Source organism: Rhamphochromis sp. 'chilingali', assembly GCF_963969265.1.
Source record: "Rhamphochromis sp. 'chilingali' genome assembly, chromosome: 6".
Taxonomy (NCBI): domain Eukaryota; kingdom Metazoa; phylum Chordata; class Actinopteri; order Cichliformes; family Cichlidae; genus Rhamphochromis; species Rhamphochromis sp. 'chilingali'.
Window position 1 is genome coordinate 22510848 of NC_137933.1, and position 21022 is coordinate 22531869.

At 38.2% G+C, this 21022-nt stretch overlaps 2 protein-coding genes across 3 annotated transcripts in view; one reads left to right on the top strand and one right to left on the bottom strand.

Annotated features, from left to right (window-relative positions):
- Window positions 1-1317: 1317 nt before the first annotated feature.
- Window positions 1318-5278, top strand: LOC308398882 (uncharacterized protein; the record flags this gene model as incomplete). Its single annotated transcript, XM_080885750.1, has 8 exons — window positions 1318-1411; window positions 1758-1776; window positions 2184-2268; window positions 2359-2523; window positions 2814-3020; window positions 3253-3519; window positions 4957-5160; window positions 5270-5278. The coding sequence occupies 8 exons, from the start codon at window positions 1318-1320 to the stop codon at window positions 5276-5278; spliced, it is 1050 nt and encodes a 349-aa protein (XP_080741876.1).
- Window positions 5279-11219: 5941 nt separating this feature from the next.
- The window catches only part of galnt18b (UDP-N-acetyl-alpha-D-galactosamine:polypeptide N-acetylgalactosaminyltransferase 18b), a 100707-nt gene continuing 90904 nt past the window's right edge, over window positions 11220-21022 (bottom strand). For both annotated transcript variants that reach the window (XM_080885102.1, XM_080885101.1), the window contains 2 exons: window positions 17832-17996; window positions 11220-11772 (listed from right to left, as the gene is read on the bottom strand). In XM_080885102.1, coding sequence (XP_080741228.1) covers window positions 11626-11772; window positions 17832-17996 — 312 coding nt within the window. In that variant the 3' untranslated portion in view covers window positions 11220-11625. The remainder of the gene's footprint in view (window positions 11773-17831; window positions 17997-21022) is intronic.

A 21022-nucleotide genomic window follows, 5' to 3' on the forward strand; every position in this document is an offset into this window, starting at 1 on the left:
GATGACTCAAGAAATAAATTACACTTCAAATACGTGTAAATTACCAGGAACTTATCACATACTTGCAGAGGATCTGATGCAGCTTATATTCAGCAGCAGTTTTTGCTCATTACATGTCAAAATGAAAAATATAATCAGAGCTTAATTTGTTTGAAGTACACATAATTGTTCTGTTTTACTGAAAGATTGTATGTGAAAGATTACTAGCAACTGTTGCACAATCCATAATCCAAAGTCCTGTTTTGTAAAGTGCATTGCATGTTCATATAGTATTGACCTGTCAATGACAAGGTTTGCAAATCCCAAAACAAGCTTTTGTTTATCTTCATTCTGAACACTAAAAGCGTCCATAATTTACAGAAGAACAATGAACATGAAGTATCAAACAAGTCTCTGCATGACCACTGATCTGCAATTTTGCTGTGAAAACACTAGTTGGTGGTGGTCCATTCACTTACAGTCGATTAATGGCAGCATATACACTCTCAGAAATAGAGGTATGAGAGAAGAACATTTTTGTACCTATAGGTACATTTTTTTAAAATGTTCCCTTAAAAGTACAATACTGGTCTTTAAAAGTCCAGAAATGCCCCTTTAAAGGTTCAATTTGAAATAAAGTACAAATCTGTACCATTTTGACCTGTACTGCAGTGGCAGAATGTGGTAATGGGTCAGCATGGGAAAATCTGGATGGGCCTGGTTAATTGTAAAATTCATATGAGATGTGAGTGTGCTCATAAAAGCTACATGTTATAATCAAATCTGTTGGTCCTCTCCTCTGTACGTAAATTATCCTATGATGCAAAGAATATCTGTAACCTACCTTTGTGTAAGTTATGTTAAATTATATTTAAAAAAAACACACACACAATGACATGCAGGCACAACCAAATGATGTTAAAAAAAACTGGTCCATTTCCATTTTATTAAGTTCCAGTTATAATTTTTTAATGTTTTAAATCTTTCAAAAACGTGAAATCATTTTACTGTTATGTTTGGCCATTTACTTTTTTGCTTTAACTACATCCTAGAATTGTTCATTAATTGTGAGGTTTTTATGGAATTTGCAACATCAAGTTAAACCGAGGTTCTTTGGAAGTTAAAATGTCAAGCAGATTTTTATGTTACGGTGACTACATTTTGTAAGTTACAAATATAGTTCGCCAAGACAGCATAACGGTTTCTAAACAACTGCGCATTAATACCACAATGTTGTATTTTCATGTGTCAAGTTCGCAACGCGCATTAATCCCAAAGGCCGAAAAGGCAGCAGTGATGAGTGCTCCGCCTCCGCGCTGACTAGCGTTGACACAGAAAATGACTCTCAGGGGGTTATCCACGGAGGAGCTCCTTAAAAGGTTGATGGAAGAAGGCATTGATGTGTCAGACGACGAGGCGCAAAGATTTAGAGGTAAGTCGGGTGTGATTTTGTGTTTTTATAAAAATTACAACGTGTAATTTTACAGTAGAGTTAGCAAAAGTCCGAAGAGCTAGATTTAACATGGGCGAAAGCTAGCAGTTAGCTAAGTTTTAAACAAAGAAAGGTACAAATGTGGACTATTTAGACTGTTGGTGGAATGTTCAACGTCTGTCTGCCCGCCGTATTCGAGTGTTTTATCAATAAATAGTGTCGAACCGTGTAGAAAAATGTAAAAAAATCAATAATTTCTCAAAACATGCTAGTATGTAAATATAGCTATTAACAAAATCGTTTTCTAAGCAAAATTTATCCCATCTAACTTGTTTCCCGCTCAAAGGGATTTTAAACAATGGAAGGTACACATTTGTACCATTCCACCTACTTAGTGGGATTTTCGAATATGAGAGCTGTAAGCTCTGTGCAGGGAGTACACTTACTTACATTTTTATATTACCAGTTAATTTATATTAACAATTAATCAAGAGAATTAATTGTAACTTCCTTTTGGGGAATATAGACAGATTCACAATGATAGCTTATTGTTATTATTATGTTATTAAGTTTGGGAGAGATGTGGCTGTTTGTCCACGCCCATTTTTAAAAAATTAAAATCAACTTTAGCTACATTGATTTGACATTGGTCTACAACATACTATTTACGGTAATAACAATATGATTAGAAGAATTGAAGAACAGAAAAGCCCCCAGGAAAGGATAAGAGTAATCAGTGCACTGTGGGTTGTCTTTCTTATGTTTGAAACAGGTACCCAACCCACTCAGACTACATCCAGGTAATCAAAGCCCTGATTGTGAAGTATCCTTTAAGAGATGTACACGGAAATGGTTATGTGAGTACCTCTCCTTTTTTGTTTCTTTTATAGATTATATTAATATAAAGTAAGCATAATTAACTACTTATATACATTTGAAACAACTAGGACACCTGGCACAGCCAACTCAAGAGAAAGTTCAAAGCAGAACGGGCTCCCCTAATCAGCAACGAAGAAGTGAACCGGGTTAAAGAAAAGTTTGGACGCACGCAGAAACATCGGACCACAGAGGAATCCAGCAGCTCCTGTCTGAAGAGACTGAAGCCCTCTCTCGTAAGTCCTCACACCCTCAGCCTTTAAGAGCTAAGGTAACATATGTAGTCTTATTATGTTCACTGTAAAGCTAAAAGTAAACATTAATTGAAAGAAACATGTTAACAGATAACATTAACATAGAAAAAGGAACTTCACAGTTGATTTAACAAAAGTCAGCTCAACTTGCAATTCCTATTCAACATTTTTGCATTTTTTTCAAAGCATTTGGTGTACAAATTACCGCATTTCGAGTAACATTAACTTATCAGATTTTACTTATGATAATACTGATATCTGTTTTGACAAAGGATTCGTGCTTTGTGGGGGAAGATGCAGCCTCCGTTGATGCTCATATCAAGGTGCTAAATGATCAGCACAAGAAGCTACATCCTGACACAGCACTGGTGAAAGACCGCATGACAAAAACCTTTGCATGGAGACGTCGAGAGGTAGCTGAAGGAATGTGTACTGTGGACCTATTAAAGAGATATCCATTCCTGGGGACATCTGCAGGGGTAAGAATTGTTAAGATGATTGGGGAAACAGCTAATGATTTTTTGTCTCTAAATCTGATTATTATTTTCTGTACTAACTGATTAATCGATCTGTTCATTATCTTTAGAATTTTTGTTCACGGGTTAAAGCACTTTACATTTATCTCCAGTCTGTGTCTCTAAACATGTCAAAAATTTAAATCCTCAATGTAAAATGTCATTCTTTTGTCTATTCTGCTCTTTTCATTTCCAGTTGTGTTATGAGGTTGATTTAATGCATCCCTGCCAAGACAACATCTGTCGCCGCTTTAGCGAAAACTTCACTGCTGTTCTTCAAAATGTTCTTCAAATGACCAAGGATTTGCCACTGAAGAAGGTCTCGCTGGATGAGGCCTACATCTCAGCATTCTCCACCTTCTTCATGTTCAACATGACCTACCCTGCATACTTCAAGAAAACACTTGTCTTTCTTCAGAACTGCATTGTCAACATAGGAGACCAGGGAGACAAACCCCTGCCAGTAAGTGTCGCCAGGGTACTTAACCAACTCTATTAAATATGCCCCCACTCCACAAATGTTCAAAATGTTCAAAAAGGGCATTTACTCTGAGGAAGTTGATCATACATGTTGGGTTAGTACACGCACATGAGCCTCATTTCAGCAACACTTGTGGAATAAATGACTGCCAGGCAGCTTTTTCCAAGTATCACTCTTTTCGACGCCATGTGTATCGCAAACACAAACCCTCTGTTTTGAATAGCCTTGAGGTAGTTGAAGATGGATTTGAAAACCATGCACACAAAGAGGTTGAAGACCCACACACACACAGTTCAGACGAGACGCACACAGTTCAGCAGCCCACACCACCTAGTATGGACAGTTTGCTTGATAATTTAGGAGATCATTTATTTAGCTTTATTCTCAAATGTACTGAAAAAAATAACCTTCCACACTCTGTTCAGCAAGACATCGTTGATGATCTTAGTTTTCTTTTGTGTTTTTTTTAAAGAAAACTACGACTCGTTTATTCGTTATCATTTGGATAAACATGGTTTCCGCCTCAGTGATTGTCCAGAACTTGAGCAGGTTTTGTCTACTTCAGATTTTTTCCAGAAAGCATGTGATTCAATTCGTTCACCATTTATGATAAAAGAACACTGCAAATCAAAAATGAACATGACAGAACCTATCAGTTACACAGTAAGAGACCATTCTGGTGTGAAAATTGGTAGTTATTCGTATGTTCCAATCCTACAGGTATTAAACAAATACTGTCAGGTGGAGGATGTGTGGGAACAAATTGTTCTGGATAACCACAGAAATCAAGATGATGATGTTTTGACTGATTACAAAGATGGCATGTATTTTAAAGACCACTCATTTTTCAAAGACCATCCTCAAGCTCTAAGACTTCATTTTTATGAAGATGAATTTGAAATTGTGAACCCACTTGGTGCAAAACGAAATAAATACAAAATCTGTGCATTTTATTATACTATAGGAAACATAAGTGGAAAACATCGCTCAAAGTTGAGTCACATTCATTTAGCCTTACTGGTTCGCCATTCACATTTAAAAGAGTGTGGGCTTGAAACTATACTTCAGCCCTTGATAACTGACTTGAAGATGCTGTCCACAGAGGGTTTCACTATCTGTGTCGATGAAGTAGAGCACATAGTTCATGCTGCTCTTGCTACCATTTCATGCGACAACCTTTCTGCTCATATGATTGGGCGTTTCTCAATGTCTTTCAATACAGGCAGAATATGCCGATTTTGTATGGCCTCGCACTCGGAGATACAACAGCACTTTTGTGAGGACCATTTTGTTATTAGAACAACCAAAGTACATGAGTACCACATAAACTGTGTGGAAAACAACCCAGAGAGTGCTGCTTTGTACGGTGTGTATGGTAACTGTACATTTGATGCACTGCCTTATTTTGATGTGACCCAGTCTCTTCCCCCAGATGTAATGCACGACTTGCTGGAGGGGGTTATTCCTTTGGTAATGAACTTGGTTATTTGTAAAGCTCACAGGGAAAAGCACATCACCATATATGAAATCAATGATGAGCTGAAAAATGTGAAGTTTGGGAGGAATGACAAGCCGAACAGCCCAGTGCCACTGACGGAAAAGATGCTTCGAAATTCTAACATAGTTGGATCAGCCAGTCAAAAATGGTGCCTTTTCAGGCTCTTGCCTTTTTTAATGGCTCCCCATGTTCCACCTGGCACTCCATATTGGCATGTGTTCTTATTATGTTCAGAAATCGTAGATCGTGTAATGGCTACAAATGTGAGAAAAGATGAGCTTGCTCATTTAAACCTGCTTATTCAAGAATTTCTTGAAATGACTACAAAAGTCTTTGGAAATGTTTTAACACCCAAGTGTCACTACCTTATTCACTACCCAAGGCTGATTTTGATGTATGGTCCTCTTCGCCCTTTATGGTGTATGAGATATGAAAGCAAGCATCAATATTTCAAAAATATAGCGAGTAAATGCAAAAACTTTGTAAACATCACTGCAACTCTTAGCAATCGTCATCAAATGAAACAGTGCTGGGAGTTTTCTTCAGGTAGGTTGCTTGTTGACTTTGAACATTCACTCAGCACAAGTGTCAGTGTGCCATTTTCATCTCTGCCAGGTGACTTACAGAATGCTCTGGAAATGAACAAAAGTTTTACAGATGTGCATTTTCAGGATAAAGTGCTTCAGCGTGTGTCTGCTATATCTGTCAGCAGTGTCAAATATGAACTTGAGGATGTTTTTGTAGTTGGCCATGTACACACTGAAGCCATACCTATATTCTTTAAAATCAAGTATATTTTGAATGTTGATACTTGTTGGGTATTGTGTGGGAAACTGTTACTTCCTCGCACTTATGAATGTCATTTCCATGCTTACCAAGTGGCAGTTGACAATGACTGGATCCTGTTCAATCCAGGAAATGAATTAGATTTTCAAGCTCTAGACACCTATTTAGTTGATGATAGACTGTTTGTGTCCTTGAGGTATTCTGTGTGACGTGATTGCAAGAACATTTTCCACTTTGTCTATATATATGACATATATATATTCTGGCTTGATGAAGTAGAGCAAAACATTTGTGTGGACAGTTTTTTAAATACATGACATCTCTGTGATCCGTCAAAACATTGTGTTCAGGTGTTTAATGTCTTTATGTGATTGTTTACTTTTTTTTAAATGAATGTATTTTTCTTAACATGTCCTATGGCAATGTATGAATGTAATCAAGGATGTATTCCTGTGGTTGTTTAAATGCTTTGATGTGATTCTATTATCGAAAATAAATAGTTAAATAACCAAATATTTTGGACTATTGGGGGTACATTTTTGTCTCTTTAGGTACGAAATAGGTTGTCGCTGGGGGGGTACCCTCATAGGTACCCTATTGTACCCTTTTCAAGGGAACATTTCTGTACTATAGTTTGAAGGTACATTTATGTCTTAGGAAAGTACATGATTGTACTTCAGATGGTACAACTTTATAAGGTACAAAAATGTACCAAGCCTAAAGGGTACAGAAATGTCCTTCAAAAAGGAACACCCCCAGCGACAAGCATTTGTACCTTTTTTGGTACACTTTGGTACCCCTATTTCTGAGAGTGTAAGGAACTGCCGGAACAGTTACTGTGAACTGCGTTTATGTGACGTGCAGGTCATTTCCAGTGAGGTAAATGTCAGGTTACAGCGTTAAGTTATAACATAGGGTTTTACTAGGGTTTTGTGGTTAACCATTAGCAGCTGTCACCATGCTGAGATTGGGTAAGGTTTACAGGGTTATAGTTACAGCGCTTTTTTCTGCTAATGTGGAAACATTTCTTTCCCTTTCTCTATGGCTTTTTACATTTTTGTTTGTTTTTAAATTGGTTTCCTTCCCTGAGCTGCCTTTGTGATTGCCTGATCGGTCCCGATTAGTTTCACCTGTTCCTTGTTACCTTGCCCTCCTGCCTTAATTAGCTCATGTGCTTTCTTAGGTCTTTGTCAGCTCATCTGTAACCATTACCTGTGTTCCACGTCTGTGCTTCTTGCCTTTGTCCCTCATGCTATTTTATGCTAGTGTTTTTTTTCTAGACTTTATTATAACATTTGTTGAATTTAGTAATTTTTGTTAATGATGCTCAGCTTCATATTTGCAGTTATTTTTTCTGTCCTCCCTTTTATAACACATAGAAAATTACTTAAAAATACACAAAATTGTTATTTTCTTCTTAAACAAAGAGTGAAATCATTATTCATTAATCTCTACAAGAAATGTCCCACAACATAAACAAAGGTTTCAGCAGCATTATGTCGGACTTTAAGTTTGAACTGTGTGGGGAAAAAAGAAAGAAAAATCAATTTAATCAGTAAAGCAGGGAGAAAAACGGTGGGGAGTCAGGAACTCAAATGTTTTTGCTGGACACATTTTCACCTAGAGAGCCACTTCATTTACTCAACTGTAAACACATTTCCTTCAGTGCCCTGTGGTTCATGTTAGTTATTAAAAATATCTGATATATACTTGTACAAGATAAAATCAGAGCTGCTAAGTTTAAATTGAAGAAAACTTTTCTCACTATGCGGAACGCCAGAAAAAAAAAAGTTAAAAGTCAATTTTTGCTCGTGTTAAAAGTCAGTTTTTAATTCCCATAGCACGAGAAGTGTAATTTTGCAAATGCTATATCTCAAAGGGAAGACAGGCATATTATCACTGTGGCTTCATCAAAACCAGGCCAGCGCTTTTCTGAGAAACTGAATGTGACTCATTGATTCTCAGACAAGAGCAGCTCCACAGCTCCATCTCTGTGGGATACATTTAGATGTAGCTACATCTCCACATTTACAGGAATTTAATTCTCTGCTGTGTACTTTGTAAACCCTTTATTGAGTTATTTTGAGGCACACGATTATGTGCTAAATCAACAAGGGTGAAATATGCATTAAATACAATGAATTTTAGCAAATATCCAAACAAAGAACCCCTATTAACAGACATGCCCAGCTTAAAGGTGAAAGGAAGGTTTACAGAGTGCATCAGCGGGCAATCAAGACAAGAGCTCTGCTAAAAGAAGATAAAAGCAATGTGCATGGGAACACTGTTTTAGAGTTCTTTCATTCAAAAATTCAAGCGTGCCGAGGCTCTCTTATTGCATATATTAGGACGTGTTAGTGGGGAAGTCCTTTTGATGAAAGTGGGTTTCCATGTATATTTAATGCCATGGTTTGCTGAGCTCTGCTTGAATGTGAATAGTAACGAGGACTGGCATGTTGGAAGCAGTCTGTGCCACTCGCCTCGTCCCCAGGTGCCTACAGTTAGACTAGATAGCTGCCCCATTTCTCCGCTTCTGCCCCAGCATTTATCAGTACAAACTGACAAGATCACTGCCGTAGCTCTGTACCTTTTAAATGTTCTATGTGTGTGTCTTAGTTAGAGTTAAATAAAAGGTCTCTTTGAAGGTCAAATCTCAACATAGAGCAAAATTTCAGCCTCAGCATCTTGTTGTTGTTCTTTTTAACTGGTCCTTCTTTAGAAAGCTCGGACGCTGTTATTTAATTTTTTTCCTTAGCAGTGCAGCTTTCTCTCTTACATTGTCACCATTGTCTCATATTAACCTCCAGGTAAACTTGTCTTCTTATGTAGAGACATTAGAGTGAGGCTATTTGCAAATATATCACATATACACATAACACACACAGCAAATATTTTAAAGTATAGATTTCGGAAGATTTATGCCAGCATTACCCCAAATTACAAGTAAATCAGTGTGTCACAGCAACTCCAAGTGTTTGGATTGATTGATTGGACCAGTCGGAGGACCACGGTTTTGTGTTTTGGTAGGTTTGCTGTCAGGCAATTGATGATGCTCTATAGTTCAAAAAGTTTGTGCTACATCTAAGTGGGTCAGTTTGCCGAGTGGCTTCTTTAATGTTTAATCTTCCTTGTTGTTGACAGGTAGCAAAAACACATTTTTAAACAACTAAACTGCAATTCTTCCATCCCCAAGTGAAAGCCCCAACATGTTTTCAGCAGGTGTCTGAAACCTAAACAAAACCATTAGCAAACCATTTCCTGAAAGAAAGTGATTTGCAAAAAATTCAGAAAATGGTCTCAGAGTTCAAAGTGACACCATCACAGTGCTTACTTTTTCCAACCAACAGCCTAAAGCTGGAATTACTGAAATGGAGTGGAGCCCATTTGCATGTTTAAAAAGTGGCAACTGTGAAATTTTGCAGCATTTGTATATACAATTCAATCTGAAGAGAGATTTTTCAGTTTTTGTGATGCCACTCTGAGGAAATTTATACAAAAACGTCTAGTTAAACATTGTCTGTCTTGCCTTGTGTTCCTCTGTCTGACAGATGGTTTTGAGAGTGTTTGAACTCCCAACAGTTATCTCTGTTATCTGTGCCACTTCCAGTATTTCTGTATTTGTGATTTCTAAATCTAACAGGGGTCTGCATTATGAAAGAGGATTTGGTCTTACCCAGGCAACTTCAGGGTTAACCCTGGGTTTTCCTTATTGTCACCATGGTAACTTATGTTGCAGGCCTAACCTGCTCCAAAGCAGATCGTGTTCCTAGATTAAGAGATAGAAAATTACCACTTGCTGAACAATTAGAGCTCAAAAAAATCCTGTTACCATTCCTGGAAGTCCCCCAGACTTCTGTGCACAGATAAAACAAAGGTCTAAAGTGTTTTAATATCATCTAAAGTCTTTGTATTTCCCTGATGAGCAGCAGTACGATGTTTAGAGAAGATAAACACAACTCTTTGATTTCGTTTCCTGCTTGCTGAAAAAAATATTTTTTTTATTTTTAAACTACAACTGATATTTAGATGGGCATAACATCTTATGCTCATCAAAATATCAGTTTAATGAATAACTCCATCAGATTTTCCTGTGATTTAATGACAAAGTACTGGTACTCTTAACTTCTACAATTAGCATTTTGCCCAACTTTCCTCCTGGATTCAAAGAAACAATGTTATTAATTAAGTAGGTCTCTTCCAGTCTTAACATCAAAATTGTTTGGATTGCGCACATTTATGCAGCACTTTTAACGGTAAATGACTGTAAAGTGCTTTTCCTCATGACACAGTACTAGCAGTGTAACAAAAGTGTCTAACTTCTTGATGTTTTTCTAATATCATAGTTTTATCTTCCTGTTTAGGATCAATCACACCTCTGCCTGTGGACCGTTTTTGTAATAAGTCAGATGATGCCAACGCTAACCCCTTCCACGTGAGTGCACTTGTAGCTAGATTGAAAAACTCTGGGTTAAATTATCAAGCTGACAACCGCCTTTGTGTAACTGCTTAGCCTGACTGACAAGTTAGAGCAATTGAAGCCAATAATGGAAAGTTATCCTGGGTGTGTTGAGCTTTGTAGCACAGTGTGTATACAGTCTTTTTTGATTTTTAAAATCCTGTCCTGTCTGCCAGCTTTTGCAATCAGAATTGTGATCTAAATGCATTTTGGTTCCAAACACACTTTGCTTCAGCAAGAACAGCTATATAAAATCTCTACAGGCTCCTGTTGTTCATGTGAATCTTTTATCTCCTTATTTAATCATTTCTATTTGTGTTATTTCACTTATTACACTATATGTTGTATGTCGATGTCTAAGGCAGGACAGGCAGGAAAAAAAAGAAGCAGAGGGGGGGATGGGGGAGATATAATAAAATGATAAAGCACAAATAGAAGTGCACAGTGTATCGCCGACTGGTGTTGCTGTAAGAAAAGCCAAACACACAGCTACTGGAACACATAAATCAAAAAAATATATAGATACATAAATCAACAGTCTTCTTGTAGTGTGAGTGTGTGTGGGCACGTCCCAGGGCCTCGGGGGGCACACCCCACCCTACCCTCTGGGGTCACCCAAGGCCCTGTGTGAAATGTGTTTGTTGATTTGATTGTAAGCTTGAATCCTCCATCCATCCATCCATTCTCTTCCGCTTATCCTTTTCAGGGTCGCGGGGGCGCTGGAGCCTATCCCAGCTTGAATCCTTTCAGCTGATAATTACTGCTAGATTGACCTGTTATTTCAAATACTGACCTCGAAAAAAAAAAAGGCACTGCACTCTATAATTATTAGGCGTTATTTCAACGTTATATATTACAAATATTCAAAAATATTTACATTTAGAAAATATCAATTTCAGATTTATTCCAATATTTTCCACAACTGTACAGCTCAATCGCATAATAAACCTACAAACCCGAGACACTAAAATAAAAAATAATTACAGCAGGGACAGATTCTGAAAGCTTGCTACACAGTAGCAAATATTAACAAGTACCCATTACATATTTGAAGTCAACGAAAATCTGACTGTACTGTATTTACCACAAAATATACTAAATATACTACATTGCCAGATCTGAAAAATATCTGCCAACTATGGCTGTTCCTTTAGGCAAAATAAAATGTTTAACATTTATGATGTGATGTCGACCGGCTCTTTAGAAGACATCGTGGCTCTCAAAATGAGTGCTCCCGCTTCCCAGACTTTCACACACAGACTCACACTTGCATACACAAATGCACACAAAAGAGACGACTTCATTCAGTCCAGTTGCTATTGACTCCAGTGTTTCCTTCGGCAGTCAGTCATAGGGAGCTGCTAAACAGCACATTTGTGATGAACCATTTCTGTCCAGTGCATTTCTGCAGAGCCAGTTGGTAGCCAAACTCATTGTCACTGCTTGCTACAAGCTCTAGGCATCTCTTTGATTTCCTGTTTTGAATGGATCCTCCCTGAAAAGATAAAAGCAGGCTGGTTAAAATTGTGCCAGAATCCAGAAGAGACAAAAAAATGTGTGCACAATATAACCTGCCTCTTTTTAAACCCACACTGCTGTGAATGGTTATAGATGTAAGCTACTGAGGAGCCCTAAGCTGGGGTTTTTTTTTTTTTGGCTGATTCACACCATCCTCACTGGGCCACCAGATAGCATCAGCATGGTTAAGGGCAAAAACAGCAACGTGATTACCAGCTTTGTCATTAGCTTTTTTCCTAGCAAGGCTCTGGATAAAAAAGGCTTGACTCAAAAGAGGAAAACGAGACACAAACACAACAACAGACATCCCAGACAAACAGGAAGAGAAATTGAAACCAGGGCATGAAGGACACAAACACCTCATATTAGGTTTCAGAGCTATTACAATATTGTTTAAAAAAACACCTTCATTTAATAGACAAGTCTTTGATTTATTGGAGGATGGGACATATGGAGGAAGAGCAAAAACTAAGGTCCAGCAATTTATAAACTTTAATATGACATCTGCTGCCAGAGTCTGAACAGAATGAGACCATCAGCTCAGTAAAAATATTGAAGCATGTCTTCATGAAATGAGGCAGGATTTTCTCATTACAGTGTCAGGGCTGACAAAGGGCAAGTGACTGAAGAGGAGGCCTTCAACAGTCAATACAGTGTGGAGAGGGCTGTGTGGGGAGAGCTCTTTTCAGTGCTATGAGAGGAATGCAAAGGGATGTGGGAGGAAAAAGACCCAAGGATTGGACAGCCTGTACAGACCTGGTGCTAAATTATTCTTTCAATGTCTTCACGAGTTTTGGCCCATGTGTGAAGTCCAAGAGACATTTTTACAGATAGCAGATTTGCAGTAACTCTGGAAGTGGACATTTAAAGACCATTAAGACATGCACCACCCGATGGGGCACTGTGTGGCACAATGAAGGAAATAACCTAAAGGATTGGAGCTGTATAGGCACAGATCCCCATTCCTGATATAGAAACAGAATATTTTATATGACAACAGCCTGCTATTCATTTAAGATACTGTTAAGATATGATTTGCAAGGTCAAATCTCATAATGAAATCTGACTACAGAAGCAAAAAATGGAAAATGAGCTCTATTACTTCCAGTTTCAGCCCTATGCTCATCATCAGGGTGCTCGAACCCCAGTAAACAGGACCTACACCGAGATATGATTATTGCTATTATTTAATAAGGTGGCTTTGTTTTAGTGTAACCAGCCATTGCACTAACTTACCCACAGTATCCTAAATTCTCACTGCTTACATAACAGTTAATTTCTAATAAGCTTAGACTTCAAATATAGAGAACAATGGCTGCTCTATTTAGAGCAGACACCTTCAAACTGTCAGGTTTCCCTAACCAAGAAGAGGAGGATTTTTTCCACAGGAGGGGGAGGGGGGCATTAAACACGAGGCACAGCTATTGCATGAGGTGAAGGGTACCAGAGGGGCACACATGTCTTCTCCATAAGCAGATATAGCGACAGCTGTAGCTGTGATACGATGTAGAAGAATATTGCAACAAATAATTTGGTATTTCCCGTGGGCTGACTGCATTGAGGGGGTGTGCAGTAGCAATATAACCCCCCAAAACACTTTTCCCTTTTCATTTATTTTTATTTTTTCAGGTTACGTTTGTGTCATTCTGAACATCACACTATTTGAGGTTTGTTTATAAATGTTCTCTGATTTTTGAAATGAAAGCTGGGATTAAAGCCCGTCCTCCTGTGTCAGGTTGTACATCTGTAAGGCTGAAGTACAACATGCTTCCAGTCCACAGGCAGTCTGTGGACGGCCCGTCTACTTGCAGAGATGTTGTCAATCATGCACAAAGTATGTGACACAATTGGTCTGTCGCCTATTCTTGCTTTTGCTGTTTCTGGTCCATCAGGCAGCCTTAGAGAAGAGCGAAGTTAGAACATATAAGAAGCTGAAGTGAAATAAAATATAAAAAGCACTGAAAGGTTTGCACAGTGACTACCACTGTCTGCATTTGTCATGCTGTATTTTTTGATTTTTGATATATTTTTTTTTAGTCATGCTTCACTCTCTTTCCTATTCCGACCCACTTGTCAACCAATCAGAATTCAACAATAGACAGCATCATCCACATTCAGGAATGTGCAGGAAAATACCTCTCTCTTAGCTAACTATATGGAAATCCATTTACAAATGGACACCATAAATTATGCAGAAGAGCTGAGGGGTGTATTATGAAGCGAGGTTGCTTAGGAAGCTATGCCACAAAAAATGTCTCTCTTTTTACCTGGCTGAATCACCATGGTAACTAATGCTGAACACATAACCTGTTTGGGAGCATTCTACTATCCTCCCAACACTACGGCTACTAAAACCACTGAATGAAGCGCAAAATGTGCATATCAATGTCGTGGGAGTGGTGATGCAGATATCATAAGTGATGTTATATTTCATTCTAATCTGGTTTTAAGTCTCTTAACAGAGAACACACAAAAAAAGATTAGAATGATCTGCCAATATGTCCACAATGTCTTCCTTGTGTCTCTTTCCTCTTCAAATGTGTCCAGATTAGAGTTTCAGAGCTCTAATGTGCAGTACTGAGAGCACACTCAGTGCTCAGCGAGTGATAAAATAATAAAACTTGAAATAAAATGCTTATTATACTGCTCTGTGTAATATTAACAAGATCAATGATTTTCTGCAGCATTATCCTATTTGTAAGTATTGCATTTTACTATTTTTTTAATGACCACTTTATCATCAGCATCTTTTTTATCATTTTTTTTGCTGATGAAACATCAAATGCCAGCACGGTGGCACGGTGGTTAGCACTGTTGCTGCACAGCAAGAAGGTCCTGAGTTCAATTCCAACACCAGGCCAGGGTCTTTCTGTGTGGAATTTGCATGTTCTCCCCGTGTTTGTGTGGGTTCTCTCCGGGTACTCCGGCTTCCTCCCACCGTCCAAAGACATGCAGCTTGTGAGGATAGGTTAATTGGATAATCCAAATTGGTGTGAATGTTCGAATGAATGTGAGTGTGAATGGTTGTTTGTCCCTGTGTGTTGGCCCTGCGACAGACTGGCGACCTGTCCAGGGTGTACCCTGCCTCTCGCCCTATGAAAGCTGGGATAGGCTCCAGCGCCCCCCGCGACCCTGAAAAGGATAAGCGGAAGCGAATGGATGGATGGAAACATCAAATGACATGTGAAACTCAGAGCTTGAAGCACTAAACTGGGTTTAACAGAGAAAGTTGATAATGACCTTCATAAGCCCATTATCTCCAGCTGGAGTTTTAGTTTTTATCAAACTAGCTAAGGCTAAAAAAAGTGGTATGAATAAAAAACAAAAAGATTTTGTTGTAAAACAAAGGGGGCCTAGCAAAAAAAGTTTGGGAACCACTGAATTAACCTAACATGCATGTCTTTGGCCCAAAAATTACCAGTTAAAACATGTAAACTCCAGATTTACAGTGTGTTAAAAAATAAGATAAAATAATGATAAAACTTAGGGTATGTTCATACCTTTATAAATGTCTTTTTTGGATAATTATATAAATGCAATTGTAACTTAATCTGGGGATGCAGCTATTGTTCTGGCTCTTGCATGGAGGGATGACATATTTATTCTTATTCATGCCTGCAAAACAATTATCCCATTGATTTGCAAACTGGGAAAACAGGTGTCAATAAACACAATGCAAGACTTATTGGAATTGCTGAACAAACCAAAGACCTGGGCGATGATTCACAGAGCTGGAACTTGGCCATTATAAAAGCCAGAATCACTGTAAATCTGTAACACTGGGTGATAAAAGTAGAAACTCGGGGTTTTAATCAGCCAACTTGTCTACATGAAATCTTGGTACGCCTTCTTAAAATGTGTGGATACATATCATAGACAGGGCGGCTGATACTTGAATTGTAACAGTGATTTAAAAAAAATGCATCGCCCACAAATTATACAACCAAACCAAACTCTACGATTTAAGTTTTGTTTTTAATCTACCACCATGTGAGTAATCTACATGAAAGCAAACAATTCATTTATTTCTCAAACTGAGGACAATGGAAATCACACTGTGGCTAATGAGAGGCTTTTAGAGTGAGTAAAGGAGGTGAGGCAATTTTCCACATTTCATTAGAAAGAGATTAAAAATATCTTTATCTAACCAGGTTTTGTGCAGAACAGTGCAGCATTTGAATTAAGATAAATCAAAGTTTTTTCCCTCTTATTTGCAGAGCACTCCTTTCAGAGTTGGAGAAGCTGCATCAAGGCAATCTATTTCTGCTGAAGTTTGACTCCTTGTGCAGCTAAAACTGTGTCAATAATTGATGGCACATTTCAGAGACGTATGCTCCAGCCTGGCTGATATGCCCTCATTCCACTTACTAAATTATACAAAGTTAACTAAAACTGCCACGTTAAGATCAACAAGGGAATGTGTGACATATGATCTTGAGCGTGTGTCTGTTATGCCAAACCAAACAGACACAGGTCTAGAGGCACTGGAGTGAAAACTGTGCTGTCCTTGTTACAGCAAGCCTCTTTAAAAGCACTATTTTGGGATTTTATACATAAAAATGAATCTGATTGTACTCTGACAGCAAAGCAGAGGATATGTGGAGCCAAATGAAAGCACAAAGTAAATCAAAATCCCCCCAGTTCTATTGAAATACCACTGAGCTACTAATGGAGTGAGACAGTCATTAATTTTCAGTGAGTCTTTGTGTCCAAATTAGCTGAAGAGAACTTAAATTGTAAATTAGCCACCTACATGATTATAATATTTTCCTGAATACTTAAACTGATGCTTGAAGTCTAAAACCAAACAGTTGACTGTGTGGACTGTAGATTTTAGGGGATCCAAGATGCATAACGCAGGAGACAGAGAAGCGAGCATTTTATAGTGAGAACCACATCCAAAAAACACAAAGAGAAAAGCAATCCAAGCACAGACACAAAAGAGGAACACACACTGGACTTAGAAAATGACATGACAAAGGACAAGGGGAAGACAGGTCTATGTACTTTAAATGGAATGTCAGATTTTAAGTGCTCCCTTAATTATTTTTCAATTCAGTTTTATTTATATAGCGCCAAATCACAACGGCAGCCGCCTTAAGGTGATTTATGTTGTAAGGTAAACACCCTACAATAATACAGAGAAAACCCCAACAATCAGATCATACCATGTGAGCCAGCTACTTGGTGACAGTAGGAAGAAAAAACCTCAATTTTAACACCACAAACTACGAAAACAAAATGGGAAATAACAAAAAGACCCAACTAAATACTTAGACAAGAAAAATAACACTGAACAAAGAAAACGTTGAGAAAAAAGGTAATAATATCCCAAAACTGAAAAGCAATACAGCAATAATAAAACCAAGACAGGGATTTCAAAATAAAACCATTACAAGAATTCAAACCCCAAAACGGATGAGTCAAAACTTTAAATACTACAATATAGAAAACCCAAACTTACATATATAGACGAATGATTCAGCACTCAGAGATAGCGCACGGCCCTGGAACCAGGACACCATTAACACTTAAACTAAACTAAGTGTGTGAATGCCCTTTTTCTGCTATGACACCATTTTTACAAAACTATAAACACAACTTTCTTTCACAGGCTCGAGAAAAACATCCCATGGATGTGAATAAAGTCTGATGGCCTGACCAACAAGGAAGGTGAGATTAAGCTTCATTGATTCTGGGTTTTTTTTCCTGTTTTTTTTTTTTTTTTTTAGTACAGTTTCTTTGACTTTCTTCTCAGGCACTTTCTATTGTTTGAGGGGATTTACTGAAACCTCTTTTCCTCTTATGTTCATACACATACACATTTTAATATCTGCGTGTATCTGTGTTTACCACAGAACAATTGTCACTGCTATGTGTTGCAAAATGAATGAACAACAGCCACAATTTATACTTTCAGTGAAAATTTGGTGCTAAAATGATGGATGGTAATAATGTGATGAGTTTTCCAGGAAGTGTTTGGAAGAGCTATTTAAGGCTTTTTCTGAAGATCTGTGCTGTGGGTTTCTTTTTTACCTGAGTGAAGAGCCAGTGGAGTTTCATACGCTTTTCTGCAGCATAGCTGCACTCAATGAGGCGGGGTCTGCTATTCACATCCACCAGGCACTTGTTGTCATCGTCATCAATGGTGGGACTGAGGAGCCCGATGTGGAGCCGCTGAGTACTGGTGTAGTAAACATTCTGAAATAAACACAAAACCCAGCTATAAGCAAACTGCATGCTCCTTTACTGTGCATGTTCAGACTGGCGTGGTTGGCCCTTCTCCAGCTGTATATGCTATACAGGTGTTAAACTATGCAGCAAATGAGGCTTGCTCTTGGGTTTTCTTTCAGTATGAAAGAGAGATCTGTGAGGCTGATTTACATGCATTAAAGATGCATATTTATACTGCTTTCCTGACTGAACACAGGCTAAAAGATAGACGAGGCGAGGCAACAAAAGAAGCTCATTGTTAATTCAGGAATTGGGGGGGGAGAGAAATAATTGTGCTTTCTCTGATGGAAACCTTCCCAACAGCTTTTTTCCAAGGGAAAATGTTTGCTCATATTAAGCTGACAAAGCTGTAAATCATTTGCAAGAATGAAGCAAAGGAACGAGTTATGTATTCACTGACACAAAACTTGCTTTGGTTTGGTGAAGAGCACAGAGTGAAAAACACGACGTCTTGAACAAACATAATGTGCTATGCTGTGTACCGATGATTTGAATGTGCTCAATCGTGCAGGGGTGGAAGGTAAATAAGTAAACTCGAAACTCTTTGATTAATTAATTACATTTTTAAAAAACTAAAAACATGTTATGTTAGCACTCATTTTTTTTTTACCAGAGATATTTCAAAAAGATAAAACTATATGACCTTTAACAAAAAAGAAAATGCAGCTGGACGCCTAAAGCAATAAAAAGAAATTAATGTCGCTTTGTTTTTTCCCTTCTCCCGCTAATCAACTCACCAGATTTATCTAGTGACCCAGTGGAGGGGCACAACACCCACATTGGCTGCCACAGTATCTAACTGTGTAGTCCAGAAAACAGTTAAAATTAGCTCCACGCCTCCACCTTGACCAGCCATAAAAAAAGAATAAAATGCTACTTACACATCAATGGATCAGTATCAAGTGTCTGACTAGACCCCTTTGTATGCAGAGCGAGTACAGCTTTACACGTTGTGCTGTCAACGCTGTGGTTTTACATGAGCAGAACTGTGACTCTAGTATTTTCACATTGTTTACTAGTAGACTTACAAAAGTAAAGGATCCCACATCATCCCCTCTATTATCAGTCAAAGATACTCAAAATACTTTCTTTTATTAAAGTTTTATTAAAAACACAGAGTTAGATTGTATTACTTTTACTCTAATCATATTTGTCTCTTAATTCCCAAATTACTTCCTGCCTCTTTTGCACCAGGCATTAAACAAATCTGATAAGAGTGATTAAAAAAAAAAAAAAATCAGTGCTGCTCACGTTTGGAAATGTGCAAGCTGCCAGGCCTTTGTGGCAGTGGCTTCTGTTGTTGCTGTGCTTAAGTCGGTATGTTTTATTACTGCTCGAGCTAGCTGGAGGGCTGTATGTTTGCTGACAACATGTTCTACTGTGGGAGTGTAAGCTTTGTATTACTCTTTCTTTCATGTGTACCTTGGCAGGTTTCTTTTAGCACATTTATGTACTGCTTTTACCACAGCACTTTGGACACAAAGCCTATAAAAGCAACATCTGCAGAAAGTAGCTGACGCTTAAAATGACTCATTCTGACCGACTAGAGCATGCATTTGCAACAGTCATTGTATCTGTACCAATATAAAAGCAATCCAGGGACTAATTCCTCCCGATGATGTAACACTGAAACATAAAAATAGAGCAGACCAGATTTGTCTTGCAGCAGAGATCCCTAATCTCATTAGAAATGCTGGTGCTACTCCAATCCTTTGTTTGATATGCCTGGATTTATAGCTCAAAACAGATTTATAATTAACAAGTTTTAAGTTATCTGGGCCTGAAAAAAGAGCTGTTTAAGCAGAATAAGGAAATAATAATTATTAACATTCCTAAAGCTTACAGATATATCACCGAAGATTTCTCTGGGATGAGTTTTAAATTGTACAGTGGTGTAAACATCAACACAGGCCACACTGAGTCTGAAGCACATCCAGTAGTTTCATTTAAATAGAGAGGGATAATGTCAGATCAAACCACACTCTATGAGACAAGTTTACAACCATCACAGCAAGGTTAAACAGTTTGAAAACAACCTGCTCAGATGTAATGGAATCGATATGCTGGGAGAGACTGGAGAAAGCAAATGATAATCACGCTGTACTAACATTTGAAGACACAAACTCCCTCCTATTTGAGCTGACATATATCCTGAATAAGCAGTTCAGACAAACAGCAAATAAAAACTGATTAAAAACAAAAAGACAGAGTGTAAACAGAAAGCTGGAGAAAAAGATCAAGGTACAAAATATTGTAATCAAAAACATGGGGCCCGTTCTTCGTACGTCGCTTACTACATCCAAGATCAAATGACACATCCAAGATCAAATCATCGCGCTAACTCTGAGCTCGCTATTCCGGTTCCCCGAACACACCTGTTGTTGACGATTAGTATAGCTGGATGAAGTAATGTGAGATCACTGGGTGGCCCAACAGGGGCTACGCATCGATAGTAGAAACATTGATCGGCAACCCTTTGATTGGTCGGCGAAAATGTCGAAGGAGCGCGCTCGGTATTCTTCGGCAGCAGAGCAAGAACTCTTGAGTGAGGGATTTTAGGAGTTTCAGAGTCTAATTAAAACGCAAGGGAACACTGCAAAGGCTGCAAAAGCAAGGAGAGAGGGCTGGCAGAAAGTTGCTGACAAATTAAACTCGTAAGTAATTTAATAATAACAATAATAATGGAGTGGATCTATATAGCGCTCTTCAAGGCACCCAAAGCGTTTTACAATGCCACTATTCAGTCACTCTCACATTCACACACTGGTAGCTGTCACAGCTGCCCTGGGACAGAAGCCAGGCTGCCATATCACGCCATCGGCCCCTCTGGCCAACACCAGTAGGTGGTAGGGTAGATTTATCATATCACACTATATTATCCAATATTATATTACATTATATTATATTACATTATGTTATATTATATCCCCTTTCACATTAGAGCCACAACAGGACCCACTAGAACATGGGAACAAGTAAAAGTGAAATATAAG